Source organism: Chrysemys picta, chromosome 5, assembly GCF_011386835.1.
Source record: "Chrysemys picta bellii isolate R12L10 chromosome 5, ASM1138683v2, whole genome shotgun sequence".
Lineage (NCBI taxonomy): Eukaryota > Metazoa > Chordata > Testudines > Emydidae > Chrysemys > Chrysemys picta.
Window position 1 is genome coordinate 116,930,986 of NC_088795.1, and position 27,817 is coordinate 116,958,802.

At 39.6% G+C, this 27,817-nt stretch overlaps 1 protein-coding gene across 6 annotated transcripts in view; it reads left to right on the forward strand.

Moving 5' to 3' along the window:
* Positions 1–27,817, forward strand: part of LOC101945396 (neuronal vesicle trafficking-associated protein 1) — a 106,821-nt gene that overhangs the window by 2,526 nt on the left and 76,478 nt on the right. For 2 of the 6 annotated variants that reach the window (XM_008170154.4, XM_065597082.1), the window contains exons 2-8: positions 824–996; positions 3,473–4,578; positions 11,978–12,024; positions 17,437–17,510; positions 18,553–18,635; positions 18,726–18,887; positions 21,238–21,372. In XM_008170154.4, the coding sequence (XP_008168376.3) occupies positions 824–996; positions 3,473–4,578; positions 11,978–12,024; positions 17,437–17,510; positions 18,553–18,635; positions 18,726–18,887; positions 21,238–21,372 (1,780 nt within the window). Of the gene's footprint in view, positions 1–823; positions 997–3,472; positions 4,579–11,977; positions 12,025–17,436; positions 17,511–18,552; positions 18,636–18,725; positions 18,888–21,237; positions 22,441–27,817 lie in introns of those variants that run through there. The other 4 variants (XM_065597083.1, XM_042855468.2, XM_065597081.1 and 1 more) reach the window with 3 other exon arrangements.

A 27,817-nucleotide genomic window follows, 5' to 3' on the forward strand; every position in this document is an offset into this window, starting at 1 on the left:
CCCAATTAATTTTCACTGCTAGATCCAGTAGTGAAGAGAAGCCCCTAAAAGATTGGATTCTTTCTCCTCTCCTACTTTTAAAGGATGTGAAAGGGGGAGATTCCCTCTCCTTTCCCGTGGGCAAAAATTAAGTTAAAGCATAGATTATATACAGTTGTTCATTTGGGAACAAATGTTAGATGTTTTCTGTTCCAGGTCACTCTTGTGAACAGCTTGAAGAGACTTTAAATATGATGTAAACTTTTCTCCCAGTACAAATTAGAGTCCTGAATTTCTCTAATACTGTTATATTTTACTTCTCTGAGAACTATAAGTGAAATGTGCTCAGTGCTCTAGCAATGAGCATGATATAAATATGTTTGGTCTTTCCAGGATTTTCTATTCTGTGTTTAGAGAATTAAGAAACTGAGCTTTTCCAATACAAAATGCCAACTTGCTGTTAAGTTTGTGGATGTTCTGTGTTCTGCTTGCTAAAGCCTAATACATATTTAAGTGAATAAGGAAAATGTATGGTTACAAAGTTCAGTTTATTTGCGGCATCTCCATTACTAGATGTTTGTGCAAAATCTCATTGTAATAGAAAATATTGACTTTAATAAAACTTTCTGTGTCTGTACTGCTAAAGCCATTAATCACCAAAGGTTTTTTCATTTATCTTTAAATGGCCCAAATATATTAGACATCTACATTAGCTCTGTTTCCCTTGCGAGGTAGGGAAAATAGTAGCAATACATTAATTTTTAATATTTTAAATTTGTTCTGCAAATACAATATTTAATTTAAAACTTAATTCCAAGAGTATTTTTATCTTATTGTATTGTAGATAATCAACTGGTATTCTAGCATGGACACTGTTGCTAGCCATAGTTGTCATCTTCTCCAGCAGCTACATGAACAGCGCATTCAAGGCCTTCTCTGTGATTGCATGTTGGTAGTAAAAGGCGTCTGCTTCAAAGCACATAAAAATGTATTAGCTGCTTTCAGTCAGTATTTCAGGTATGTGGTTGGGAAAATATTTTTATTGAATAAACAGGATACTATATAACTGATGTCTTAATCTCTGAGGAGAGAATTTTTATGCTAGTTACAAAGTAGTAATGCCTAATCATAGGCTGGAATTAAAAATTATGGAGTCCTTGGATCATTTGTCCAGAGATAATCTATATCTCACATTTGGTCTAATTAGAAAATATGGTCTGCCTAATTTATGTTGTAATTGTACATATTTAGCCGGTAAGCGTTTTGAGATCCTCTCTTCATTACATACTTACAGTGCCTAGCACAGTGGGGCCCCAGTCTCTGGTTAGAGCTGTTGCCAATACTGCAGTACAAATAAATAGTAATAGTAATGCACGCTCCTTCATAAGAACAGTCATACTGGGTCAGATCAAAAGTCCATCTAGCCCACTATCCTGTCTTCCGACAGTGGCCAATGCCAGGTGCCCCGGAGGGAATGAACAGGTAATCATCAAGTGATCCATTCCCTGTCGCTCATTCCCAGCTTCTGGCAAACAGAGGCTAGGGACACATCCCTGCCCATCCTGGCAAATAGCCACTCATGAACCTATCCTTCATGAATTTATCTAGTTCTTCTTTGAACCCTGTTATAGTTTTGGCCTTCACAATATCCTCTGGCAAAGATTTCCACAGGTTGATTGTGCGTTGTGGGAAGAAGTACTTCCTTTTGTTTGTTTTAAACCTGCTGTCTATTAATTTCATTTGGTGACCCCTAGTTCTTGTGTTAGGAGAAGGTGTAAATAACGCTTCCTTATTTACTTTCTCCACACCAATCATGATTTTATAGACCTCAATCATATCCCTCCTTAGTCATCTCTTTACCAAGCTGAAAAGTCCCAGTCTTATTAATCTCTCCTCATACGGAAGCCGTTCCATACCTCTAATAATTTTTGTTGACCTTTTCCAATTCCAATGTATCTTTTTCTGAGATGGGGCGACCACATCTGTATGCAGTATTCAAGATGTGGGCATACCGTGGATTTATATAGAGGCAATATATTTTCTGTCTTATTATCTGTCCCTTTCTTAATGATTCCCAACATTCTGTTTGCTTTTTTTGACTGCCACTGCACACTGAGTGGATGTTTTCAGAGAACTATCCACAGTGACTCCAAGATCTTTCTTGAGTGGTAACAGCTAATTTACACCTTCCAAACAAAGTGCAGTACGGGTTTGCAATATGGTGAGCAGAGCCAGGTGAGAGATTGAATGAGTCAGACAACCAGATCATCCCCTTTTGCTGCTTGGTGCTTAAAAGGAAACTGAGCAGGAGGACAGTTTTCTTCTTTTAGCTTTTCTGAATCTGTATCTGGAACAGAGTCACACACTGAAATCTCTTGATGTGCTAGTCAGTGCATCTGAAACTTTGTAAAGTGTATCAGTAGCCCCTTGCAGCAAGCAGCATCTACTATTCACTTGTCTTGGGATGCTGGGCAACAAAATTGTCCTTGCCTGTCAGTGAATAGTTTTTTGTTTTTTTTTAACTCTGTTTCTTCTCGCACCATCTCTAAAGCTTGTGCTACCAATAATATATATATAAGATAGTTTATAGTGACTTTATGAGAGGAGAAGGTAGTTTATAGTGACTTTATGAGGGGAAGGAAAATTGACATTCAAATGCTTCTCCGCCTGTTATAGTATCTTAAGCACTGTCAATAATAAACTGTAATTTGGACTCGTGCCCAAAGATTTTTGGCCATCAAGTTTGAATTTAAGGGAGTTAGGTGCCCAATTGCTTTAGGATCCTTTCAACATCCTAGCCCAAATAAAATAAAAACAGAATTACAGTAGGCTTCGGTAGTATGCATATAAAGTGTTCTTATTCTATGGATATGGCCACAGCTTGAAAATTTTACCAGCCACTTAAACCTACTTGTTAGGCAGAGCTCTAAGAAGGATGAGCCCCAGTCAGGTTCACTGGCAGAGCCTGAAGGAAAGGCTTAGTTGCTGGAAGGGGGAGCACCTTGATTTTTCCAAACTGTGGGGTCCCATCTTTATTTTCATTTTGATTAACTAAATGTAGAGCTTCCTCTCTTGGTCCCCATTCCCTTTGCCAGGAGGGAAGGGGAAGCCCCCTTCTCAATCTATCCGCTTCTGCACAAACAGTCCACTAACACAACATTAAGGTTGATATTTACAGCACGTAAGATAGGAAATTACAAGTGTAGGGTGAGATTTTCAAAAGCACTTAGCGGTGGCATAGCTGCTCCTGTTGATGTCAACAGTAAAACTGCCATTTGCTTCAAAGGAAGCAGAGTTAGGCTAATTATGAGCAGTTTCAAAAGTCTTATCAGTAAGTACCAGAGCAACTGTCTCTCAGCTGCATACTGCATATCAAGTTATTGATTCACATTGGGTTAGGATATTGTGTTTGATAGATATTTTATAAAAAAGCTCTTCAGACTAGCAGTGTATGTGCTTGTATATAATAAAGGGTTATGCTTTATTTCATCAGGACCCTGTTTCAGAATTCTCCAGGCCAGAAGAATGATGTCTTTCACTTGGACATTAAAAATGTAGGTGGCATAGGCCAGATCTTGGACTTCATGTACACTTCACACCTTGATCTTAGCCAGGACAATGTACAAGCTATGTTGGATATTGCACAATGTCTGCAAGTGCAAAATGTGCTGAACATTTGCCACACTTTTTTAAAATCCTCCACAGCTGTAGAGTCTCCTGCCAGCATGCCTTGCAATAGTGTGTTCTCCTTGCAAAGTACTTTGGCTACAGAGACTAACTGTGTGAATGAAAGTTACGGTACTAACTTACTGCATGAATGCTCATCAGATGCACAAGCGAGTAAAGTGTTGGATGACCACCATTCCCACGGATCACAATCTATTAATCTTCATACTTCCTCAGGTGATGTACAGAAACAGACACAAGACTCCTTAGATGGTAATTGCACAGAGCTCCCATTTAAACAGCCAAATTACTATTATAAACTGCGCAACTTTTATAGCAAGCAGTTCTACAAGCAGAATGCATGTTCCAACCATGAGAGAATAACAGAACAGTCCTTTGCTTTCAATACATCTACTGAACTAAGTACAGTAGAGAGCAATTCTTGTACTGTCAATCAATCTGAATGTATTTTGGAATCCTCTGACCACTTACCCTCCAACTTTCTGGTTCAATCCTTGAATGATTCTGCTCCAGACCAAGATTTGGAAAGCACATCCTTGCAGCCTACCAAACAGATGCGGTTGAAAAAGGCAATACATCTTAAAAAACTGAATTTTCTGAGATCACAGAAGTCTGCAGAACAATTGTCTGAACCTAAGAGAGATGACAACAGTATAACAAGAGTAATTGAATCTGTAAATGAAAGTACCATAGAGATGACAAATATTAATGCTGTTGAAGGAAAAGAAACTGAAGATCTTGTGAGTTCAGAGAGTTTTGAACAAACTGTTGAAATGGAAAGATCTCAAGGTCCTTCAGAACAAGATGAGCAATCACAGATTCTTCAGTCACAGAGGCAATATACTTGTGAATTATGTGGAAAGGCTTTTAAACATCCAAGCAATCTGGAGCTCCATAAAAGGTCTCATACAGGTACAATTATTTACTGCTTGCAGACCAAATATTTAATAACGAGATAAAAAGGAAAATGACATCCAGGCCTCCTCCTGGTTCAAAGACAGTTGTTACATAGGGATTCACTTTCAAAAATGTACTTTCTGTGGCAAGCAATGTAGGGAAAAGGACAGTTACAGGAATATATTAAGTGAATAGAGAAAAGCTTTTAGGTTTAATTTATTCTCCTTTCTGTCAACTAAATTTTCTAAGGTTTTCTTCAAAAGCACACTTTGTAATATTTAAATGTAAATGTCATATTTTTTCTCACTTTTAAAGGAGACACCTTTTGCGCTCAATACCAAAGTGTATAACCCCCACCAAAGCATAGATGTATGGAGAAAAGTCAGTACAAATGGATATGGGTGAGGGAAAACTTGTAGTTAAAGAATCTGTAATTTCCAACAGACTTACCTTTTTCTGTAGTATTTCACTCTGAATTGAGACCATTGTAAATCATATGAGGTAGGAAATTTTCCTCTGCTTTGCACAGTGCCAAAAGCACTGTGGTAGATAGTTATAGTGTTTATCAAGATTTCTAGTAGATACTGTGGTCCTAGTGGACATATGTACTTTGTAAAGAAAATGAGAGAGTTTGAATAATTTGACTGTACACTTCTAAAATTCATTCAGATAATTTCATTTTAAAATCGAGCAGAGTGATTTCTACAAACAGAAAACACAGCTTAGTATTTGTCACAGTGAAAAATAAATCCACTCTAACTTTTTAACTCATCACTCTAAATGTTTAATGTCCCCAACAAATAAAGTTGTAGAACAACAGTAAATTCATTCAAAAAATCTTTTATAAAACTATAGCTTAGCTCAGTGGTCTCCAACCTTTTTATGCCCAAGATCACTTTTTGAATTTAAGAGCAACCCAGGATCTGCCTCTCCCCTTCTCTGAAGCCCCGGCCCTCTCACTCCATCCCCCTCTCTCCTGTTGCTCAGTCACCCCCACCCTCACTCACTTTCACCAGGCTAGGGCAGGGGGAGGGACCGAGGGGTTTGCGGTGTGGGAGGGGGCTCTGGGCTGAGCCTGGGGCAGGGGGTTGGGGTGCAGGAAGAGGTCAGGGGTGCAAGCTCTGGGAGGGTGTTTGGATGCAGGAGTGAGCGCCAGGCTGGGGCAGAGTGTTAGGGTGCAGGAGATGGTGCAGGGTGTGTGCTCGAGGGGGGAGTATGGGTGCAGGAGAGGGCTCTGGGCTGGGGCAGAGTGTTGTGGTCCTGGAGGGGGTGTGGGATGCTGGCTGTGGGAGGGGGGTCAGGCCTGGGGCAGGGGGTTGGGGTGCAGGAGGCAGTATGGGGTGCTGGCTCTGGGAGGGGGTTCAGGGCTGGGGTGCTGGCTCGGGGGGGGGGGGGGGGGGCACTTATCTTGGGCAGCTCCCAGTCAGTGGCACAGCAGGACTAAGGCAGGCTCCCTGCCTGCCCCAGCCCTACTCAGGCACATCAGCACCTCCTCCCCATCACGAGCCAAGACACCCTCCCACATCCACACCCCCACACACCAGAAGGGGCCAATGCACCTCTGTGGCCATGGGGAAGGCACGTGGCTCTGCGGGCAGTTCCCCATTTCCGGCCAATTGGAGCTGCGGGGCTGGTGCTTGCAGGCAGGAGCAGTGTGTGGAGATCCCTGCTCCCTCCACCCCCCCGCTGCAGGGGCATGGATCGACCAGTCGATCGCTATCGACGGGTTGGTGACCACTGGCTTAGCTATTCAAGCAATACCATTAATTTCCATCATTTACCATGGTGTCTTTCGTGGGGACTAAGCTAATGGATGTTTTCTGCCCTCCTTTTCCTTTATATTCCAATAGCCAATGACATAATATACAAATGCATAAGGGTTTATCTCACCAAATAAAATATCATCTGACAAGTGAATATGCATTTTCTGCGCAAAAGTCAAAGAGAATGTGGCCCTTGTTTTAACATGCATTCATTTCTTTTCTAAATCATGGTCTTTAGTAATGGGAATTTAGATTTCCATAAATTGTTAGTGAGCAGCCTTTCCAGAAGCAAGAAATTTGAACTTTCTCCATCATAGGGTCTCCTCCAAAAGGTCTCATTCAGTATTTGTGAGGTTTTCTGGATGTTCATGTTACAACTTGCACATCAGTATTTTTTTAAAATGATGTTGCCCAAGGACTAGATTTTAATTCTTTATAGGTTTCTCTGGGCAGAAAAAATACATTGCATACCAATCTACTAAACCACTTTAAATTGTTTGTGGAAAAATGTATATTGTAAATTCAGCACTCCATATCATATACACCTCTACCCCAATATAACGCGACCCAATATAACATGAATTCGGATATAACGCAGTAAAGCAGCGCTCTGGGAGGGCGGGGCTGCGCAGTCCGGTGGATCAAAGCAAGTTTGATATACGCAGTCTCACCTATTACGCAGTAAGATTTTTTTGGCTCCCGAGGACAGCGTTATATCAGGGTAGAGGTGTACTATTATTTATTCAGCGAGACCTATGCTCTTTATAGAGCAAATAAAACGTGGTCTCTGGTTGACATCTTACACTTCCATTTTAGACACATTGCAGGGAGGAACACTGAACAGGGGGAGAGCCAAGGAGGACAGGGTTGCAATAATAAGTTTACATAGTTATTTAGATTCATTATATGCAATCTGTATGGTGCTACTGGCCCACTCCTGTTTGAAATCCATGTATTCACACACAATCTAACTCCAGTCAGGCTAGTCTATACTATTTTGAACTACAAGGTTTGAGCTGCACACATCTTCAGCTTGACTATATAAAATGTAACAAGACCAACCCCGTTAGACTGTCTGTTCTTGTGTTGCTGTCCTGCACACTGCTAATTCATGAGTGGGACTTGAAGTTGTGCACAGGAATTCCATGTTGTTTTCAGAAACCTTGCTCCAATTCTTGTTTTTAAAAAATAACCCAAGAAACTAATACAACAGCAGATAGCAGAATTGTGCTTATGCTTCCATGTAATATTCTTCTGGAGACTGTTGTATTTTCATAGTCAATTCAAATAGCTACTGGGTGGGATGGCATCATCTGACTTGTGCAGCATTCTCCTGTTATGTAATTGTAAAAAGAGGGAGAGGAGGTGGGAAGTACATCATGTAATTCTTCAATGCTCTGTCCCATTTAACTGTTAATGGAGTGGAATGGGGTGCTGGGTATGGGATATAGCAGCACAGGAATAGGAAATTGAGACAGACAAAGCAAGGACATGTGGGTAGCCAAAGCAGTAGGAGGATACTAAACAGAAGGCAAAGGAAGAGGGCACTCACCAGGGTGTGGAGGGAAGAGAATTTGATAGTTTCTGTTTGCTTGCCCTATTAAGTATATTCCTATGTCATGTGTATTCTATGACTCAATCTACTTAGTGGTGTGAATTCTGTTGAACATACTACACCTGTGCTCCATGTAATGGGTTGCTTCCTATTTGTTTGTGTGTACAACTCAGGGCATTAGGTTTTGGTACATTAATCTACAAATCCCTCTATAGTCTGGGTATCTAGGGAGAGAGGTAGTTTCTTAGTGCCCTCCTGACAACCAAGGTCAGATACAGCAGCTCTGCTAACAATCAGTGTAGCTTTTTGGGTGTTAGAAGCAGGGTATTCCAAATGATCGGAAGATTTACTTGTACTTAACTGGACATCACTTCCCTTGAAACTACCAGTCTGTGAGCCACCCAAACAATCTCTTCAGGGCTCTCCCAGCCCTTACTTTGCCTTGTAGGTTTACGGTAGGTGCATCCCAATCCCCAAATCCACTTGAAGCATTCCCCTGCAGTGTCCAGCTCTTAACCATTTGACACTCACGGAAATTACCAGGTAAGCTACCCCCTAAGGAACAGTGCACATATCAGCTTGTTTGATTCAACTGCAGATCAGCTCAAATATAACATCACAACGCTGAGATATAGTTATAATGAAAATAATAAGTTTATTATCAAAGGGTAAGATTTAAGAGCTAGTGAGTAAGGATAACAAATGGAAACAGGATGGTTACATATAAAACAAAAAGTATAACTTTTTTGCTTCCTAGAGTCTAAACTTTCAACAGGCTAATACTCTTGTCTAACATAGTTAATCTCACTCTAAGCAAGCTCACAGCATCTCCAACCAACATAGTTAGGATTTCCCTTTAATAAATGCAAAACATGCTGTCCTTTTAACTTCCTCTGTGAAGGACAAAAAGGGTCCTTTTGCCTTCTATATCCCCAATATGCATTATTTTGTCCCCAGAGTCAGGATGACCCCTGTGGTTCATTCCTGATGCACTGGCTCCATGTTGCATTCACATCCTCATGTTGATGTGGTATGCAAATTGGCTTCCATTGTGTTGGCGTACAGTGCTTATTTTACATGTGAACCAAGGCAGATGAGTGAACATACATCCTTTGTCTGATCAAAATCTGCTTGTCAACCCTGCTGTGACTCAGACTTTAAAATATATTTTCTTGTGTGTGTGTCCTCCATACATACGTCTCTCAACAATTATGAAGATCAGTATGACATAAACTTTTATTAGATACCTCACTTGACCCTCTTTGGATAAATACTATGAAATCAATTTGTTGGGTATAGCAAGTTTGTCAGGCCTGTCCTGGGCTATTGCTACAGAACAGTGAACCCTTTGCCAGTTGCCACTGAGGGGTTCTTAGGGTCACAGACGATATGATTGATGTTCTGCAAAATTAGGGAAGTGATAGACAAGGTTAACAGACTATTTTTCCACTTTAGTAATGGTTCAGAAACCAGGTATAGGGTAAAAGTTTCAAAAGTGCCTTAGTACTCTGACTTTCAATGAGTCTTCGGTTCCCTGGTACTGAAGGGCTGGACCTTTAAAGATGTTTAGGTGCTTAGCGGGATTTTCAGAAGTGACAAGATGACTAACTCCCATTGAAATCAGTGGAAGTTAGGTTCCTGGGCACTTCTGAAAATCCCAGAAAGGGTGAGATTCACAAAAGGACTTGGGTGACTGCCATTTTAGTTGCTTGAATCCCAGAATCAGGTCTCACTGGAACTTTCAAACCCCTGCCCAGTTGCCATCTAAACCTGAGGCGCCTAAACTTGCTCAGTGTCTAATTTTGTCTATTAAGAGTTTCATAGACACCTGTGTTTATGCTTTTGAGCATGTGTGCTATTGCCTCACTCCAGGCATTTGGATGCCTGAGCCCCATGGCTAGTCTCAAACCAATGGAAGATAGGCATTCATCCCCCGGATTTGCCTGCAGAGTCCAATCTGCTAAATGTGCTCAGAACTCACCTACTAGATCGGGACTCTATAGGTGAGCTTACACAAAACAGCCGTGGGGTAGAGGGAGGACCTCCCTCATAATTTTTAGCCCAGTGATTAGGGTATTCACTGGGGTGTGAGACCCCCCCCCCTATTTCAAGTCCCCCTCCCCTCCCCCCACCTGAGGGGAAGAAGGAATTTAAATGGGGATCTATTACTTCTCAGGTCTATGGGATATTCTGATATGTGGCTGCCTCAAGCTCTCCTGCTGAAACTGTGTAAAAATAATTTTAAAAAGTCATTGGCACAGGGGGACTGGTTCCTGGGTCTCACAGGTGAATGCTGTAACCACTAAGGTATATAGTCATATTCATTCTCTCTTTCCCCTATTTTCCCTCAATGATGCTTTTATTATTTATCCACAATGGAACAGGTTCAACAGTTGAGACTGAGGGGGCTGTATATCAGAATATCCTGTAGCCCAGTGGTTACGGCACTGACCTGAAAGGTGGCAGAACTCTGTTCAAATCCCTTCTCTTCCTCAGGTGGAGGAGGGGACTTGAAGCAGGCTCTCCTACATCCCAGGTGAGTACTCTGTCCACTGAGCTAAAAATAATGAGGGATGTGGTCCTCCCCTCTCTGAGCTTCTTGCTAAAACATTATAAGCACCTAATCCCAAGAGAGGGTTTGCAGCTGAGAATCCCAAGCAAAGGGAAGAGCTTCCCAGCTAGGGTGACCAGACAGCAAATGTGAAAAATCGGGACGGGGGTGGGGGGTAATAGGAGCCTATATAAGAAAAAGACCCAAAAATCGGGACTGTCCCTATAAAATTGGGACATCTGGTCACCCTATTCCCAGCAGCCCAGTCTTAGGTGCCTATTTCTGTGAGACTGGCAGGGTTTAGCACACACTCCTCCTCTTGCCATCTCCCATTGGCTAGCTTGGGGAAGGAGCTGCCTAGCATGCTGCCTATTGTGAATCCCGTTCTGAGGCACTGATCTCCATTCATTGTATAGAGAGCCTAGTCACCTAACCCAGGCTTTGTGAATCACAGTGATTTTCTAGGCACCTAAAAGTGTAGCCCTAAATGCTTATATCCATCCTTAGGCAGCTAAATATCTTTAATAATCTGGCCCATGTCACTTTGAAAATGGGATTTAGGCTCCTAAATCATGGATGCAGTCTTGGAAATTACCCATAATCTAAAATTAGGAAACCCATTAAAAGGGAGAACTGTGCAAGAACTGTTTAGTGGCTAAATGTCCTTAGGGAATAGGTGGAAAAGAGTATACATTGATTCAAACTGATAACGAGGATTCTGGACTAGAAAACAGAAGAATGTGGCTAAATATCAGTATAAAATCAAAAAGTATAGTGTATTGGGCAAATTTCCCTATTTGTCAAGTTTCTTACACAAAAAAAATCGAGAAAGACTGAAATACCAGTTTATACCTGGTTGAGAAAAATCAAAACTCTTTATTGACCAAAATGCTCAAGTCAGTTGTCAGATCCTATTATAAAGGATAACTAAGTATGAAGGGTTAGATGGCAAAAGTAAAGGCAGTTAAATACAGTTTATTTTTAGTGAGAACTCACTAGCTGTAGATTGCTTCCAGGGTCTCTGACCAATCAGAGCTGATACGTCAAGTGAACAGAATCTTGTAAAGGGAGAGTACAAGACCTCACATTCAATATCTCTGTGAATTATTAGCTTCAGTCTATAGGTCAGGGTGGTTGTGTGTGTGTGTGTGTGTGTGTGTGTGTGTGTAAAACTGATGTGCTCTTTTTAATTTTGTCTTAATTTGACAGAGTAACCACATTTCCTTCAAGCATTTATAATTCTCATTCTCACCCCTATCCTGCAAGGAAGAAAGTGTAACTGTTAAGAATGTTTCTATTCCTGTCCATTTTTTTGCTAGTATTTGTTTGTGAAATATAAATTATATTTCAAAGAGATTCTCCTTTAAGAGGTAAATGACAGAAACACAATACCTATTTAATTTTCTCTTTAAATTACTTTGGTAAGTAATTTTGGCTTTAAGTTGTATCTAAATTATATCTTTTAGAGGGAAGTATACCAATTTAAAACATCTGTATTCTGTTGAAACTATTAGATATGCTATGTTCTGTCTTTTCTCCTTTTAGGTGAGAAACCTTTTGAATGTAACATTTGTGGGAAACACTTCTCACAGGTGGGAATATTTTATTTTATGATACTTACAGTTAAACTAAATGCATCCGTGTTTTGATTCTAAAAGTAAACTTAGTTCTGTTTGCGGTGATATAAATGACATGGCCTTGTCCAATGTTATAATCCTAAATTTAGGATTTAGCCACCTGTGGTGGCTTTTGAAAATACAAATTACAGTTTTCTAGATTTCTTAAAGATGTTTTCTGTCTTTTTTCTTTTACTTTTATGTAGCAATTCTATCACCTCTCCCTCAATCTGTCTTTAATTTTCATCCTTTTTTTTCTCAGCAATTGGGTTCTGAGTTATGCAGATTTTTTAAAAAAAAGTCCTCTGCATATTTAAAATCTAGTGTACATTCACTACCAAATTATAACAACGTGGGGCCTAAAATATATATGTATCTCATCTAGGAATACAATTTGAGTGGAGGAACAGTGGAGTCAGTCTTGCATATTATTATTTTTACATACTCTAAAGCAGTGGTTCTCAACCTATTTACCATCGTGGGCCACACATGTGGCCCACAATATGTTATGTGGGCTGCATCCAGTACTACCTGTTTGGGCCTGAGGATGTCAAACGGACTTCAGCTCTGTGTTGATTGGGCCACAGGTTGAGAACCACTGCTCTAAAGCAAATACCTCTTAGTCAGATATGTAATTTGTTGCATACTCTGTAGTCTTCCTATACATGCTTCCAAAACGTAGCAATGCAGACCTCTCCAGAGGTCCAAATATGAAACATTAGCTGATAATTGCATAAATACAATCCATCTAATTTCTTTTTAACTGAAATTCAGATGGTTCCAAAGCCTGACACAATAATCCAGTTTAAATTTACTTCAGAAATAAAAGTCAGATTTTTTTTCCTGATACTCTGGCCCTGAATTTTAGCTGCGCCTCAACTTGACCTCCAATATTTAAATTGTAAAGTTGCAGGTACTGTTAAATTCACTTGCATTTGCACACATCAGGCACCTAACTACTTGACTTACAGGTACAATCAGGTAGGCTGTTAAAAGGATGCAGTTCGTTTTGTCCTTAAAACTGCATCAGCAATATTGGAGACCACTTCTGAAAATTTAGGACTCCACCTTTTCATTGTAATTTATTATCTGTACTCACAGTCTTACTGTATTCCATCTTTTATTTGGTCATAAGATGCCCTGTATTTATATCAGAATACTTATACTTTACAAGAGAGGGGTGAGCAGGAGGGGGGAAAAAGAGAGAAACAGTCAAGTGCATGTTTTATACTGGGATAGATTTAATAATTGAAGTGTGAGGTCCGGCCCTATATTCAGTGTTCAATTGTGCTTGTCCAGTCATTTTGGACAGCTTTGAGTTCATATTAGCCATAGAAAACACGTTGTTGTTTTTTGTTGAAGACTGAAATTCTAAGTATCAGAAGGGGTATAACCATTAAAAGCAGCTAGGTATAGCCTAGGTGCAAGAACGTATTGCTGCCCTTCATGTGGATGAGAATAAGAAAAGGTTGGTTTATTTGACCATAAAACATTTCTTGCTTCGGGCAAGTAGAGTAGCATTTTGCAAGGCTGATTTAAGTTATTGAAGGGGGATTTGTGGGAGGGGAGAGGAAACAGTAAAGTATGTATCACAACTATGACAAACTTAAGACTTTTTCATGTAGCAGACTTTGTTTTTAATGAATTATTTTAATTTTCTATCTGTTAATAAAAGGTACTGCAAACTGTAATTTCTCTTTTTAACGACTCTAAACAGTTTTTCTCCCCTATCTTAGTCTCCTGAAGGTGCTGATAGACGAATTATAATACAGGGTATGCATGTTTGCAAAATATAAAGTCCACAATGCAATCCAATTGCTACAACTAGTTTCTTGTTTATAAAGTGGAATTTACCTCCCTCCCTATTCTTTCCTTATGTTAGTGTTGTGACTTACAAAAGCAGTGTTTAAAATTCTGTTGTTCTTGGCTTAATGTACTGATGAATATTGGCAAATGAAGGGTGAAATAGTGAAATTCCAAGTATCAGTCCTCTTATCATATCTCTCTCCTCTCTCCATTCTGCAAATAGAATACCACAACCACATGTTGTAAGACTCCACCTACCAAGAAGTAAGGCGTAAAGAAAATTGACTTCTTCCTTTATAATGACTAGTTCCTCCCACTTTCCTCTGTTTTCTTTGCTGTCACAGCCTATAAGCATGGGAGACTACAGCACTGTTCTCTCTAGCCTTCATCTGCTGTGCTTTTGGCCCAGTCTTGCATCTGTCCAGGACTCCCATTGATGTCGATGGCAGTTCCAAGTGCATAGCGGATGCTGGATTAGTATTGTTTTTTGTACTTAGAAATAAATGGAAGATTAAAGTAGTAAAAATTGAGATTGGATATAGGAAGAAGATGAGCAAAAGGAAACTACTTTACACTAACCTTGACTTTTGGAGAGAAGAAAGGGCCCCTTTGCCTCTCAGCATGTGTCTTCCCCTCACTACCAGTATACCAGCTGTTTTCCTGCATGATTTTTTGCCACACCTCTTCTCTGCAATCAAGGATAACGTTGCAGGTCTCTTGTGTACCTTTTTCGGCAGCGTCTCTTTCAGGACGTTTTGTGTGAGTGCCTGCTCCTTAAGACATGCCACTTGAGCCTGAGATTGTTTTGGTCACAAAGATTTGTAAAAGGATCAAATCAATGGTCCTTTTCTTCTTCTAAGTTAATGTGTGAAATCCAACCAGGATCAGTCAGGCTTAGAAATCCAATCCCACTATCTTTAATATCTCTCCCTTTCACTGAAATGCCCAGCCTCAGCCTATCCATCATCTTCCTAGCCAGTCAATATGATTCCTTTGCAGAGTTAAAGCCCAGGGATCAGGCCAAAGGTGATAGGACAATGATATACAGTAGAACCTCAGAGTTATGGACACCTCGGAAATGGAGGTTGTTCGTAACTCTGAACAAAACGTTATGGTTCTTTCAAAAGTTTACAACTGAACATTCACTTAATACAGCTCTGAAACTTTGGTATGCAGAAAGAAAATGCTGCTTTAAACCATCTTAATTTAAATGAAACAAACACAGAAACAGTTTCCTTACCTTGTCAAAAAAAATTTTAAACTTTCCCTTTACTTTTTTTAGTAGTTTACATTTAATACAGTACTGTACTGTATTTGCTTTTCTTTTCTTTTTTGTTTTGTTTTTTGGTCTCTGCTGCTGCCTGATTGTGTACTTTCGGTTCCAAATGAAGTGTGTGGTTGACCGGTCTGTTCATAACTCTGGTGTTCTACTGTACTTCTATCCTCCTCTTCCAGGCTTCAAGTTAACACTGTAAGAAAGGTATCAGAACTGCTAATAATAAGTTCATTGTCCTGGCATCCTTAGGGGACGGGATCAAGGATTATGGATTTATTTGCATAGGGAAATTAACCAGAATAGCTATTCTGCAATAGCTCCCCGTGGAAACTGTTATTCTAGAATAAGAATGTCCAAATGGGAAACTATTCCAGAATAGCTATTGCGCTTTAAATTCACACTCTACCTTAATCTGAAATGACTTTCAAGTGCAGATAATCCCTATATTCCTGTTTGGTCTGTGGTACAACAGAGACAGAGGTTCTGCCCTTTCTGTGATGTGTGTACTTCAAGCTTCCTAGGTTGTGCCTCTGCATGGAGAATCTCCCTCCTCCCAAACCCCTGTTCTACACGGTCAGGTTATACAAAGGAGAGGTTATCTTAGTTAAGCTGCCCATTGTTCTCAGACCTCCAGAGATCTGCTCATAGACTCTGTGAGTCTCCAGAACACCTGTCCTAGTTCCCTTTCCTGTTATAGATTTCAGCCTTCTGACTCTTTGTCCGAGAGTATAAGGGTCAATCTGATTTATTTCTGAAAGACTTTGAAATGGTTAAAAGCAAGCTGTTTCAGGGTGCAGTCCAGGGTCATTTTTCATCTGTCTGGATTCTTTGCAATCAGTTTCATCTCTCACTCTTTTCTTTGTTGTTTCATCCCCTGGTAGTTCCTTTCACCACCTTTCGTTATATCCATAAACTTTGGTTGTCAAGGGTTGCTATCATTGCCTATGAGGATTTCAAGGAGAGAGTCAGAAGTGTGTCCCTTGTGGTCTGTTTCTCTGATCTTTCCTTATCAAGGGAGGTCACTGAATAAAGGTCATTATCCAGAATCTCTGTACACTTAATAAGAGTGATGTATCTTACATTTCCTACTCAAGCTGTATTTAAATAAAGCCAAAGCAGTTGCTTTCCTTAACGGTTCTAGAATTGCAAAAAGGCTGCCAAGTGTTAACATGTGAGCGTGGGATCAGGTAAAACATTCCTGGACAATGTTTGGGACTCCTCCCTCCAACATGTCTATGTCTTGCATATACAGTTGGAGTCTCAGTTGATTACCTATTCAGAACCATCACTGATCTTCGCTACTAAGGCTATGTCTACACTACAGCTACAGCGGCACAGCTATGGCCCTGCAGGTTTGGTGCTGTAGCATTGCAGTGCAGACACTCACTCCAGCATATAAGGGGTTTTTCCATTGCTGTAGTTAATCCATCCCTCCAAAAAGTCTTCTCTTGACCTAATGGTTCTATGCCAGGAGTTAGGTCAGCTTAACTGTGTTGCTCAGGGGTATGAATTTTTTCCACCCCTGGCTGATGTAGTTAGGTCGACCTAAGTTTTAGGTTAAGCCTAGGCCAAAGAGTTATTAGGAAGAAGTGTGCTTCATGCTTCTGGGCTTCTTATCTGCCTTGCTTGATATGCCAGCATTACTTTTGCAGGACAGGGGAGAGGGAAGATGTACAAGGAAAAATTACTTACCAGTAATTCATTTTGTTCATAGTCTTCTCCTCTTCCTTATCCTACTTTCTCCTTTTGTTGGGGGGTAAATATTTGTGGCTTTTGAAGTACTCAGACTTGAGTACATTTATATGTAGATGATGACTGACCATTTTTCTTTGCCTCCTGGTAGGTGAAGTCATACATCATGATGTAGTGGTGTTTTATTTATAGGATAGGGAAGAGAAGGAGACTAAGACAAATCTAATTACTGGTAAGTAATCATCTCCCCATGACTGTAATCCTGGATGTTGTTCTAGGTTTTTACACTTAATAGGATCAGTCTTTCAGATGTAGCTTGTTTCCAGATTGTTTGAATCTGGGCTTCTGTTTTCTTTTTTTTAATTTGCTCTTTTTTCTGTTTCACAATTTGCTGTTGTCAATTTATAGGTGCATAGATAGATAGGTGGCTATTAGTGTAGACAACAATATTTTATCAGCATAATACTTCATTCTCCAAATGGTGCATAACCTTAACCATTTTAAAATTAGGAACTGAAAGCCAACTTCTGGATTCTGTTCTTTACACCTCTTCATCTACAGACACCAACTAGCTAGTGCTGGCCTCTTTAAACCTTTTATTCCCATCTTTTCAGGCAGGTAACCTACAGACTCATTTACGTCGGCACTCTGGTGAAAAACCATATATTTGTGAAATCTGTGGGAAAAGGTTAGTACAATTGTTAATCTCCTATACAGTTATATGTCAGTGCTTTAAGATTGTATTAATAAAACTTTTTCTTAATCCTAATAACAACCCACAGGCGAAGGTTTAGGAACATGAGTAGACTGTGTTGATTTACACCACCATAGGCTTTTATTGTCTTTTATTGCCCATCACTCTTTGTGCACTTCTGCCTTTATTGGATATTGGTAAATGACAAGATATTAACATTAGGAATTGCTTATTAAAAGCAAGTGCAGAATGATGGGTTAAATTACTTTATGCAAATTTATTTTTAGTGCCATATATATATATATTATTTTTAGTGCCATATATATATAAAGTTGCCAATTAATAGAAATCCAAATAAGCCCATAAATTAATAGCATGTCTAGTGAGTCTTTATGGTCTTATTTGGATTTCTGTTCACTGGCAACTTTTTAATTAATTAAAAATATCCAATGTCTAATTAAACTATTTAACTTAACACAACGTTTGGAAACTTTGACCCATAAAGTATGCACAGTTCTGTTCTTTTTCCTTTAAAGCTATACATTGTCATGATTTAGACCCAGAATGATTAGGGTTTTGTTAAATTGTACAAAAACTATGATCAATAGATAGGTCTTTATTATTTTTATTTGAGTTTTTTAAATATTTCCTTGACGTCTTTACAATACAAATATTGCTGCATTCAGCACATGACAGAAAATACACAAACTTGTAACTGGCTTGTCTATTTTTGTTCAAGCTGAGCAAAATACAAAAATTAAAGAAATAGTATTAAAGGCAAATTTGATTGTTAAAAATAGATGTTTGAAATTTAAGGCATTATGTTTGTTTAAAAAATATTTTGAACCTGACAATGTCCCCTTAATAGCATCTAGTGTTAGGAGTTTTTAATATTTCAGACTACAGTCTTCTAACCGTTCTAGAACTTGCTAGGTTGATGAAGCATTCATAACAGCTGCTCCCTATATGATATACAGCTATGGAGAGTAGTAGGTATGTAGAAGCACTTTAACTGAGTTTCCAAATTCTGTTCCAGGTTTGCTGCTTCTGGTGATGTACAGCGTCACATTATTATTCACTCTGGAGAAAAACCTCATTTGTGTGATATCTGTGGTAGAGGTATGCTAGAATTAATTTTTTCTGTCTTTAGGGTTTATGATTGAAATGTGAGTAGTCTTCTTAATCTTAGTGTCTGTTACATTCTTCCAGGGTTTAGTAACTTTAGTAACTTAAAGGAACACAAAAAGACCCATACAGCAGATAAAGTATTCACCTGCGATGAGTGTGGAAAGTCATTTAACATGCAACGGAAGTTAGTAAAGCACAGAATTAGGCACACAGGAGAAAGACCATACAGCTGTTCAGCATGTGGTAAGTAAGGTTTACAATACATACATATTTATTTTTAAAAACTAGTGGAAATTCACCTTATTCACTGAATGACTTGGAAATAGACAAAGTAAAACTGGATTGAAATATCCTTTCCTGGATCTCTTCTATTTGGCATAGCTGATGGTTAAAATAATTTTCAGCTTCGTTTATTACTCATTTACACCATCTCAGACATAGGACTTTAATTTTATTGATGGCACAAATGTTAACTTTTTCAACAAAGTGCCCTGGTATTATCACCTATGCAGTAGTTATTTTTTCTTTAAGCCTAAAACAGTGCTAGGCTGAGCACAAATGAGATCACAAGTGAATTTTGAATAGAGAATACAGAAAGGAATCTGGAAGAGTGAATGTTGTTTAAAGTGGTGAATCTGTTTCTAGACCCTATAGGCTGGTTTTCAACAGCAATATTGATCATAGCTGTTTCATAAGTTTGATTGACTTTCTGGTTATCACCAGGACATGCTCCCTCCAAAAGAAGTATGTTGAAATAGCAGCCTTAGTGCTTTTGTCCTAAACATTTGGTTGCAACATTCAAATGAGATCTCACTGAATCCTAGTGAAAGCTGGAAGCAACCTTTAGTCCTTCACTTTCATTTGTAAAGGGAAGCTCTTTTGAATTATAAAGCATAACTGGGTCAACATCTCATAGCTGAGAATATTAGTTCTCAAATTTTATCGGATGGATCCCACTTCCAGGTAGTCTGCAAAGCTGCTGTCTTTGATAGCGATTTATCTTTGCTTGTGAGTTTACAGAGGTTTTATTGATCATCTAATTTCTCACACCCCAAGCACCTCTCAGCATCCTGCAATGGTATTTAATTATCTGCCTGTGACTATTGTTGCTTTTGGTGTAAGTTCAGTCATGTTCAAATGTTCAAAGAACACCAACATTACAGAGGGATAGCAAACACATAGGATAAAAACACCTAACTGCAGTATGTCTTGGCATGGGGGTCTTGAGGCAACAAGGTGAGTCTTAACTACTGTAAAGCCTTTCACGCAGTCAGAGGAAAGAAACAGAAGATACAAATTAGAGAAAGTGTAAACAAGCAGTTTCTCCCATCACATTAAAATAGGCTTACTTTAAACTTGTCCCTTTTTGATATTGTTCTGATTAGTTTTTCTGATAGCCAGTTCATCTGGTTTCCACAGAGATGGTGTGAAATCTAGACTGAGAGCAAAAATGGCCCACCATATGCAAAAATTCAACACCCGCTGACTCAATGATAGTGTAGCATTATTGGCTATGCAGAAAAGCCTGAGCTTTGTAAAAGTAGAGATTAATATAAACAGTTGTATGCAAAAGTGTAATGCCAAAAAAAAAGAATATAGTCAACTGAATGTCTAGTAGATCAATTGCAATTTCCTAAGCTTTCAAATAACGTATTTTATTTTCATAGTACCTGTCCACATAAAATACAGCATTAAAACAATCATTAATATGGAAAAACCGTGTAAAATCAAATTATACTATTTTGAAGAATGGAAAATCTCAGAATCGCTATGTACAATTAAAATAGCAATTTTAGAAATTAGAAACACCCTTTTTTCCTGGTGCACTATGACATTGGTATCTTTGTCCTAATTAAGTCATTTACTATATTGCTGTCTATAGTTTTATAAGAGTTATTTTACCTCTGGCTTCTGTTTATTCGGAAAATATATAAATACTGCATCTTAAGAAGTTGATTAAAAAGAACAGGAGTACTTGTGGCACCTTAGTTTTTCATGGTACCTGAATGCTCCTAGCAATAATAAAATTGCAACACTGAAAATTATTCTATAGCCAAAATGTGTTTTACGTTTACATTATCCATGCAGCTAAGTTTTTATAACAGTACCTATCCCTGTAGTATCTGAGAATAGTACCTCTGTACTAAGGGAATTATTGTAAGGTGTATTTGAGGTGGTGCAGTTCTTTTATGAAAAATGTATTTTGAAATGTCATCAACATGCCATGTTCCTCAGACTGTTACTGTAGGGATCAAAGGGATTCAGTTCAGCAAAGACAGAGACAAACTGAGAAAAGTGGTTGCTACTAATGCTTGTCACAGCATTCCAGTGCCAGTGGGTATTTCTGATACTATAGACTGAAAACGGAAGGATATGGAAATACAGGCGAGCAAGTCGGGTCAAGAAGAAGAAAAGTACAAATAATTGAGTTTTAAAAATAGAAGGAACAAGTCTAAGACTGTTCTAGACAGAGAATGTGACACATTAGGAGTTGAGCTGTAGTTTTAGCTGTTGATATTCCCTCTAATCAAACATGTTCATGACACTCATATTGAGAGGAACAAAATCTAAAAGTATTACTTCTGTCTCTCAGGAAAATGTTTTGCAGGGTCTGGTGACCTACGCAGACATGTACGGACTCATACAGGAGAAAAGCCCTATACCTGCGAGACTTGTAACAAATGCTTCACTCGTTCTGCTGTTCTGCGGCGGCACAAGAAAATGCACTGTAAGTCCAGTGATGAGGGACCAAATACACTAGAGGAATTTACTCAGGCAATTGAAACTTCTGATCTTGAGAAATCTCAGGGTTCCGACTCGTTTGCCCAAGAAATGTCTGTTACTTTGTTACCAGTATCTGTTAAATTTCCTGTTCGTCCAGCTGGAAATTCAGCTAATGAATTTGATAGTTCTGCAGGATCTTATTGCAAGTTGCGGTCAATGATTCAACACCATGAGTCTACAATCCAACAGAAATTGAGTCTGGATTCCGCTGAACTCCCAAAACCTCAGACACAACAAACTCCTCAGCCATCTTTCACTTACACAGAGGTAGATGTATCACCTGCAGAAGAACCCCTACAATCTGATAATATTTCTATGATTCGTTCATCAATGACAACCTTGGATGGTCATTGTGGTGACCCCCTGGGCAATCGTGCATCTTCTGCTGCATATAGGAGTAATGAAGGACCATTCTTTTCCAGTATGACCCTGTGGGGCTTAGCTATGAAGACCTTGCAGAATGAAAGCGAGTTGGATCAATGAGGGTTCATGTTACCGATTCACAACCTTTTAGGGAAATTGTTTTAATTTACCAGACTAAGACCACATATTCCAGCTAGTGCTCACTACCTCCCATTTAACTGTGCATGCTCTATCCTGCAATGGAACTTGAGTTGTTCCAAGGCCCAGTTTCATTATTAAAGTGCACAAAGGTGAATAGAGCGTGTAAGCAAAACCAGTACTGAGGTTTGTTAGGGTAAGGTGTAGGAAAAGAATTGTGTTCCAATCACAAGAGGCTGACGTACCAATAATGGAATGCTTATCAGTAAGATCATTGGTTTATATGACTTCTTATATTTAAGTAATGTGACATATTAAAACTGATTGTCAAATACTGTACAATATTTGTCAGTAGTGCAAAGTAATTGTATATCTAGAAACTTTATTTTTACAATAAAAGCCTTTTCTAGTATTTTATAAAATATTTTGCACAGAAGTTTTATCTGTAGAATGTAGATCAAAGTAAAGAAATGCTAATTTAATTTGAATAAAGGGAAGTTATTTTACGTAACATCTTAATTGTTCAGTGTGTTGCATCTTTACTAATTCAGAAAAGTGCAATGAAAATTGTTGGTAGCTATTTCAACAGTATAATTCCATTTATTCTAGATGGCTCTTGCATTGTTGCTAAAGGTACTATTAAGACAAGCAGAGCTGCACTACAGTACGTGGTCAGTCCACCAACAGACTGTCATGTTTGTTGGTAAATTAATGGAAAATGTTGGCAAATTATTGGGATTAATGTACTCGAAGGAGGTTGTCCAGAGGCATTAGTGTTTGGCTGGTGATTTTCATTTTCTGTATCTCTTTGGTTCTGCCTCACAGACTGGGTTGCTGCAGTCAAACAAGTGTTACAGGCCAAGCAAGTTTACAAACCATTTAAGTGTGTTTTCAGGCTTTGTGCCAAAACGTCTTTACAGATATTAAAGCCTTTGAAATTTAAATGACTTCCACTAATCTTGTTTCTTTTGAAGTTTTTTCGGTGTCTGGACAATCTTCTAAACTAGAGGGCATACTGTTGATTCTTTATAAGGAGCTTCTGGATTTGTGCATGGGATGATAGCTCTCAGCACTGATGTCCCCTAGCCAATGTGATAACCTTGCTTCTTGTTAGGCTTTGGTACCACGCTTGTGTGGAAAATATTTAGATATTTCCATTTAAGACTGCATCATTTTGACACAGCGCCATGTGTCAAACCAGAAAAAAAACTCCTAAAACAACTGATTGCATGAAAGTTAAGACCAAAAGGCCTCGTTGTTAGTCCGAGGAGTTGCTGCCAGTGTTCTATGGCAGTGAAGGAGAACTGTATCTTCTCATCAATAAATGAGGACATTGCTGTTCCTATTTGGCTTTATATGCAGCTAGGAACCCACCTATGGTCTAGGTATCAGTTTATACAGTATCTTTATTTTATACCAGAAAAAAGTAATTAGAAGGACTCAGCTTCCCTTGTTTTATTTTCATCTTTGATATTGTGATCCTGTTGGAAGTAGAAAAATGTTATCACCATGCAAGAATAGGATGTGTCCATTAGCTATTGTTTTAGACTCTCTGGAAACTCGGGCAGACATCTCTGCATCTGTTTCACTCTGTCATAAACATACAGTTAAGGGTTAATTCGTCTTTTACCTGTAAAGGGTTAAGAAGCTCACATAACCTAGCTGACACCTGACCAGAAGGACCAATAAGGGGACAAGATACTTTCAAATCTGGGAGGGGGGAAAAAGCCGTTGTTGTTTTTTGTGTGTGTGTGCGCGCGCGCGCGCTTTTTGCCGGAAAAGATCCAGGAGGCAGCCATCTAACTCCCTTGAATTAGTAAGTAATAACAGAAGAAATGAATTAGGTTACTTTTATTTTTGTTTGTGATTTCCTTTGCAAGAAGAAGGAGGCTATTCCTGAGTTGTAACTTTTTAAAGTTTGCCTAGAGGAGAGATCTTTTATGTTCTAAATTCTTTCACCTTTTTTCTTTAATTAAAATTCTTCTTTTAAGAACCTGATTGATTTTTCATTGTTTTAAGATCCAAGGGTTTGGGTCTGTGTTCACCAGGACTACTTGGTGAGGATATATTCTCAAGCCTTCCCAGGAAGAGGGGTGTAGGGGCTTGGGGGATTATTTGGGGAAGGTAGAGCTCCAAATGGCTCTCCCTAAATGTTTGTTTAAATCACTTGGTGGTGGCAGCGTTACTTAATCTAAGACATAAGAGGGAAATTGTGCCTTGGGGAGTTTTTAACCTAAGCTGGAAAAAAATAAGCTTAGGGGGTCTTCATGCGGGTCCCCATGTCTGTACCCTAGAGTTCAGAGTGGGGAAGGGAACCCTGACACACTCCATGCTATGAAGACTTTTTTCACAACCATAACATCATTTGTTTTACACAAAAGCTAAGACACTTGAAAACAGTTTAGAGATTTGATGGAATCCCTTAGAGGGAGTCCACACATGCTTCGGGAAACACTCTGACCTCTTGCCAGCAGGTGCAGACCAGAAGAAAAAAAAGCTTCTAACTGGTAGGCCACAGTGCTTTCTGTTTGGAGCAGATGGGAAAGAATTTCTGCTGTCTATTTTGAGCCTTTTCTTGTAGCTCTTTCCTCTCTCCCCATTTTCTTTTCCCTCTACCATTATTGTTTGGATTGCTTTTTGGTCAACACCAAAGGCCTTTGTGAAAACAGCTCATGTATTCAATAGTTCTTGTTTTGTCCCCTGTTTGTTTCTCTTTCACTCTCGCACTCCCACCACCATCCTTTGGCCCAGTGTCAGAGGCAAAGTGTGAGTAGGCATTAGTCAAGAGCAAGGAAGACCCATCATGCCTTTTGGCCTTACCCTTGTCAGATCCCACAAGCCGGTATGTCCCATCCAAGATGAAAGGTAAATCTAGTGGCTTTTGTCACTGAGAAAGGGAGAAACGAGTGACCCTGTGGACCTCTCACCCTTTCTTCTGCCTCTGGAGGTGCCCTGGGACAGTCTTTCCCTGTCCCCCCAGATAGAGGAACATTTGGGGGACATTGCAGCTGTTGCAAACTCCTTCCTCCGTCTCTCTCATGCTGGATAGATCTGTTCACATTGTAGGATTTCTCTTAGAGCAGGGGTTCTCAACCTTTTTCTTCCTGAGGCCCTCAACGTGCAATAAAAATTCCTTGGCCCACCTGTGCCTCAACTGTTTATCTGCATATCCAGTAGCTTAAAAGCCAGGACTGACATTAGGGGATATCAAGGAGGGCACAGGAGCCCCCCCCCCCCGAAGCTTTGTTGTTCAGGCTGTGGCTTCAGCCCCACCTGGCAGAGTTGGGCTTCAGCTTTCTTTCCTGGGCCCCACCAAGTCCAACACCAACCCTGCTCTCTGGTTTATTTTGACAGACCCCCTGAAACCTACTCTCAGACCCCCAAGGGGCCCTGGACCCCTGGCTGAGAACCACTGTCTTAGAGGAAACAACAGCCTTGAGCACTACTGCATGCGCATAGAGTGAGCACCACATTGCACAAAGGGCAAGCTGAAGACACTCTCTTCTCCCTTTTCTGCAGTCCCCTCTGCGACCCTGTCCCTGCCCAAATGCACAAAGACTCAATTCAGACTTGCTGCCAGGCTATGAATTATGGAGTGCTGTTTGAGGCTCCTCATAACCCACTGCATAGTAGCATAGCATTTTCAGTAAGGAAGTAGAGAAAAACAGCACACTCTCAACACAGACACAGTTGGGCCTCGCAGTAACAGAAGATGGAGGAAGAGTCACAGTGGCAGCAGGAATTACTGTAGCAGCACTGAGGCCCAATAGCTATATTTCTGGTTTCAAGGGACTTTGAGGAAGGGGTTGAGCAATGGAGAGGGACAAGCTGGTGGAGGAAGGGGAGCATCCTGCATGCTTCCTTTTCCTCATTGGTGTGTGTATGCTTCCCCCCGCCCCGCTATGGTGATGCATTCTGGTTTTGCATTTAAAAAATCTTGTCACCCTAAATGTGCCATAACAAGTGCTATTCAGTGTCTTTTACAGCAGGGTCTCGCTGGAAGAATGCTTTGAAAGGGATAGTGTTTCCTTAAAATATGGAAAGAATCCTATGAGACAAATTACGCAATCCGCATGAAAGGAGCATTTCTGAATAGGAAAGGTGGTGCTACTAAAATGATCCTGCCTCTGAGGAGAAAAAAGCCAAATCAGAGAGCAGCAGCTGCATCTTCACTTTGAGGTGGAAACTATAAAATAATTATTCTGCTAGCTTTGTGGGGACAGTGTTTCTACAAGCAGAAAATTCATATAGCTGCTGCTCACATGCCTAGCCACGCGCATAAGCATCAGGCACTGCTGCTATGCCATTATCATCAGTGTAAGTACTTTGGCTAGGTTTTTTAAATCAATATTTCTTGGAATGATATGACCTAATGTGGTGTAAATAAAGTACCTACTAATTATTTATTATAAACAGTATCCTGCAGTTTGGCATTGCCATTCAGTCTATGTTGTGTACTTGAATCACTTGTTGTTTCTGATATGTGTTACTAATTGCCCATGGTTTAGTTACCCGTTTTTCTTTAATTTCTGCACAATAATTAAGAGAACTTTAGATAGTGGTAGCGCTTAGACTTCTAATGATGTTAGTGTGTCTTTAGGATAATATCTGGATTTAATTATGTAAGAACCAAGGGCAAAGTTCTATGATTACAACCCTTTGTGTGTGCATATGGGGAACTGTATGCACTGTTATTACTAATAGGTCTGCCTGGCCCTTGAAAGAACAGCTCCCTGTCCTGTGAAGTTTACAATCTAATTTCCTGAAAACTAGTTGGGCGTTTTTCACTGGAAAACAGTAATTTGTCAAAACCAAAACTTTTCATGGCAACATTTTGGTTTTGACACAAATTTCATTGGGAAGATTTCTCAGGTCCAGGGTAGAATTTCTGGTCAAAATAAGAGACCACTTCCAGAATGGGCTAGATTGAGTCTGATAGGGCACTAACCTGCCTATTCATTTTGTGGTTTCCACCTCAATTCAGGTTGGGCAGGGACTTGAACCTAGGTCTTCCACATCCTAGGCAAATGTGTTAACCACGGTGGATGGGTGTGGGTGTGAGTTAGTGAGATAGAGAGAGACAGAGAGATTGTTTGGGGATGGGGGTTGGTACGTGAGAGAGAAAAAGTTCAAAAAGTCTAGGTGTCCTGATGCAGAATGAAAGCAAATGTCAAAACCCTGATTTCTTGCTAAATGGAATTCTGGTTTTCTGGCCAGCCCCAGTCAAATCAGAGTGAAAATAGACAAGGGGGAGGGGAAAGGAGCCAAGGAATTCAACAGTGAAGAGTAATGATAATTTGTATTTTTTGTATCTTCTTGCTTCAGGATTTGTTTGGGGAGTTGTACTCAGAATGCAAAAGGTCAAGTACAAGAATACATGTAGATGAGGTTAGCTGAAGAGAAAGTTAGCAGTGGAAAGCCAGCCAAACCAAGTGAGTTTTACAGGATGATTTGAAATATGAGAATGGAGTCACTTGGAAAATAAATTGCCAACAGAGTACAAGTGCCTTAAGCGTAGCTGTCTTTTAATGTAATTCACTAATGATTTTAGAATGACCTGTGTTCCACTCTACTGCAAATAGATTTTTGTGTGTGTTAATACACGTTGACTCATGTTTTCTGACCCATAGCCTGACTCATTAATCCTTACTGACACCTAATATTGAATTTGGTGTCTCTAAATAGTCAATTTCCATCTCTCCTTATTAAATCTCTATCCTAGTGAATGGAGATAAAAATTATTTTACCTATTGCATAAAAATACTATCTTTAAATGGTATCACATCTCAGTATTTAATTTTTTTAAAAGACATCCATAATGTTGTTTAAATACAGGGGGAAGGGTGTTGTATTTGATATTCACAGGGGTTTTGTGATTTGCCGACAGT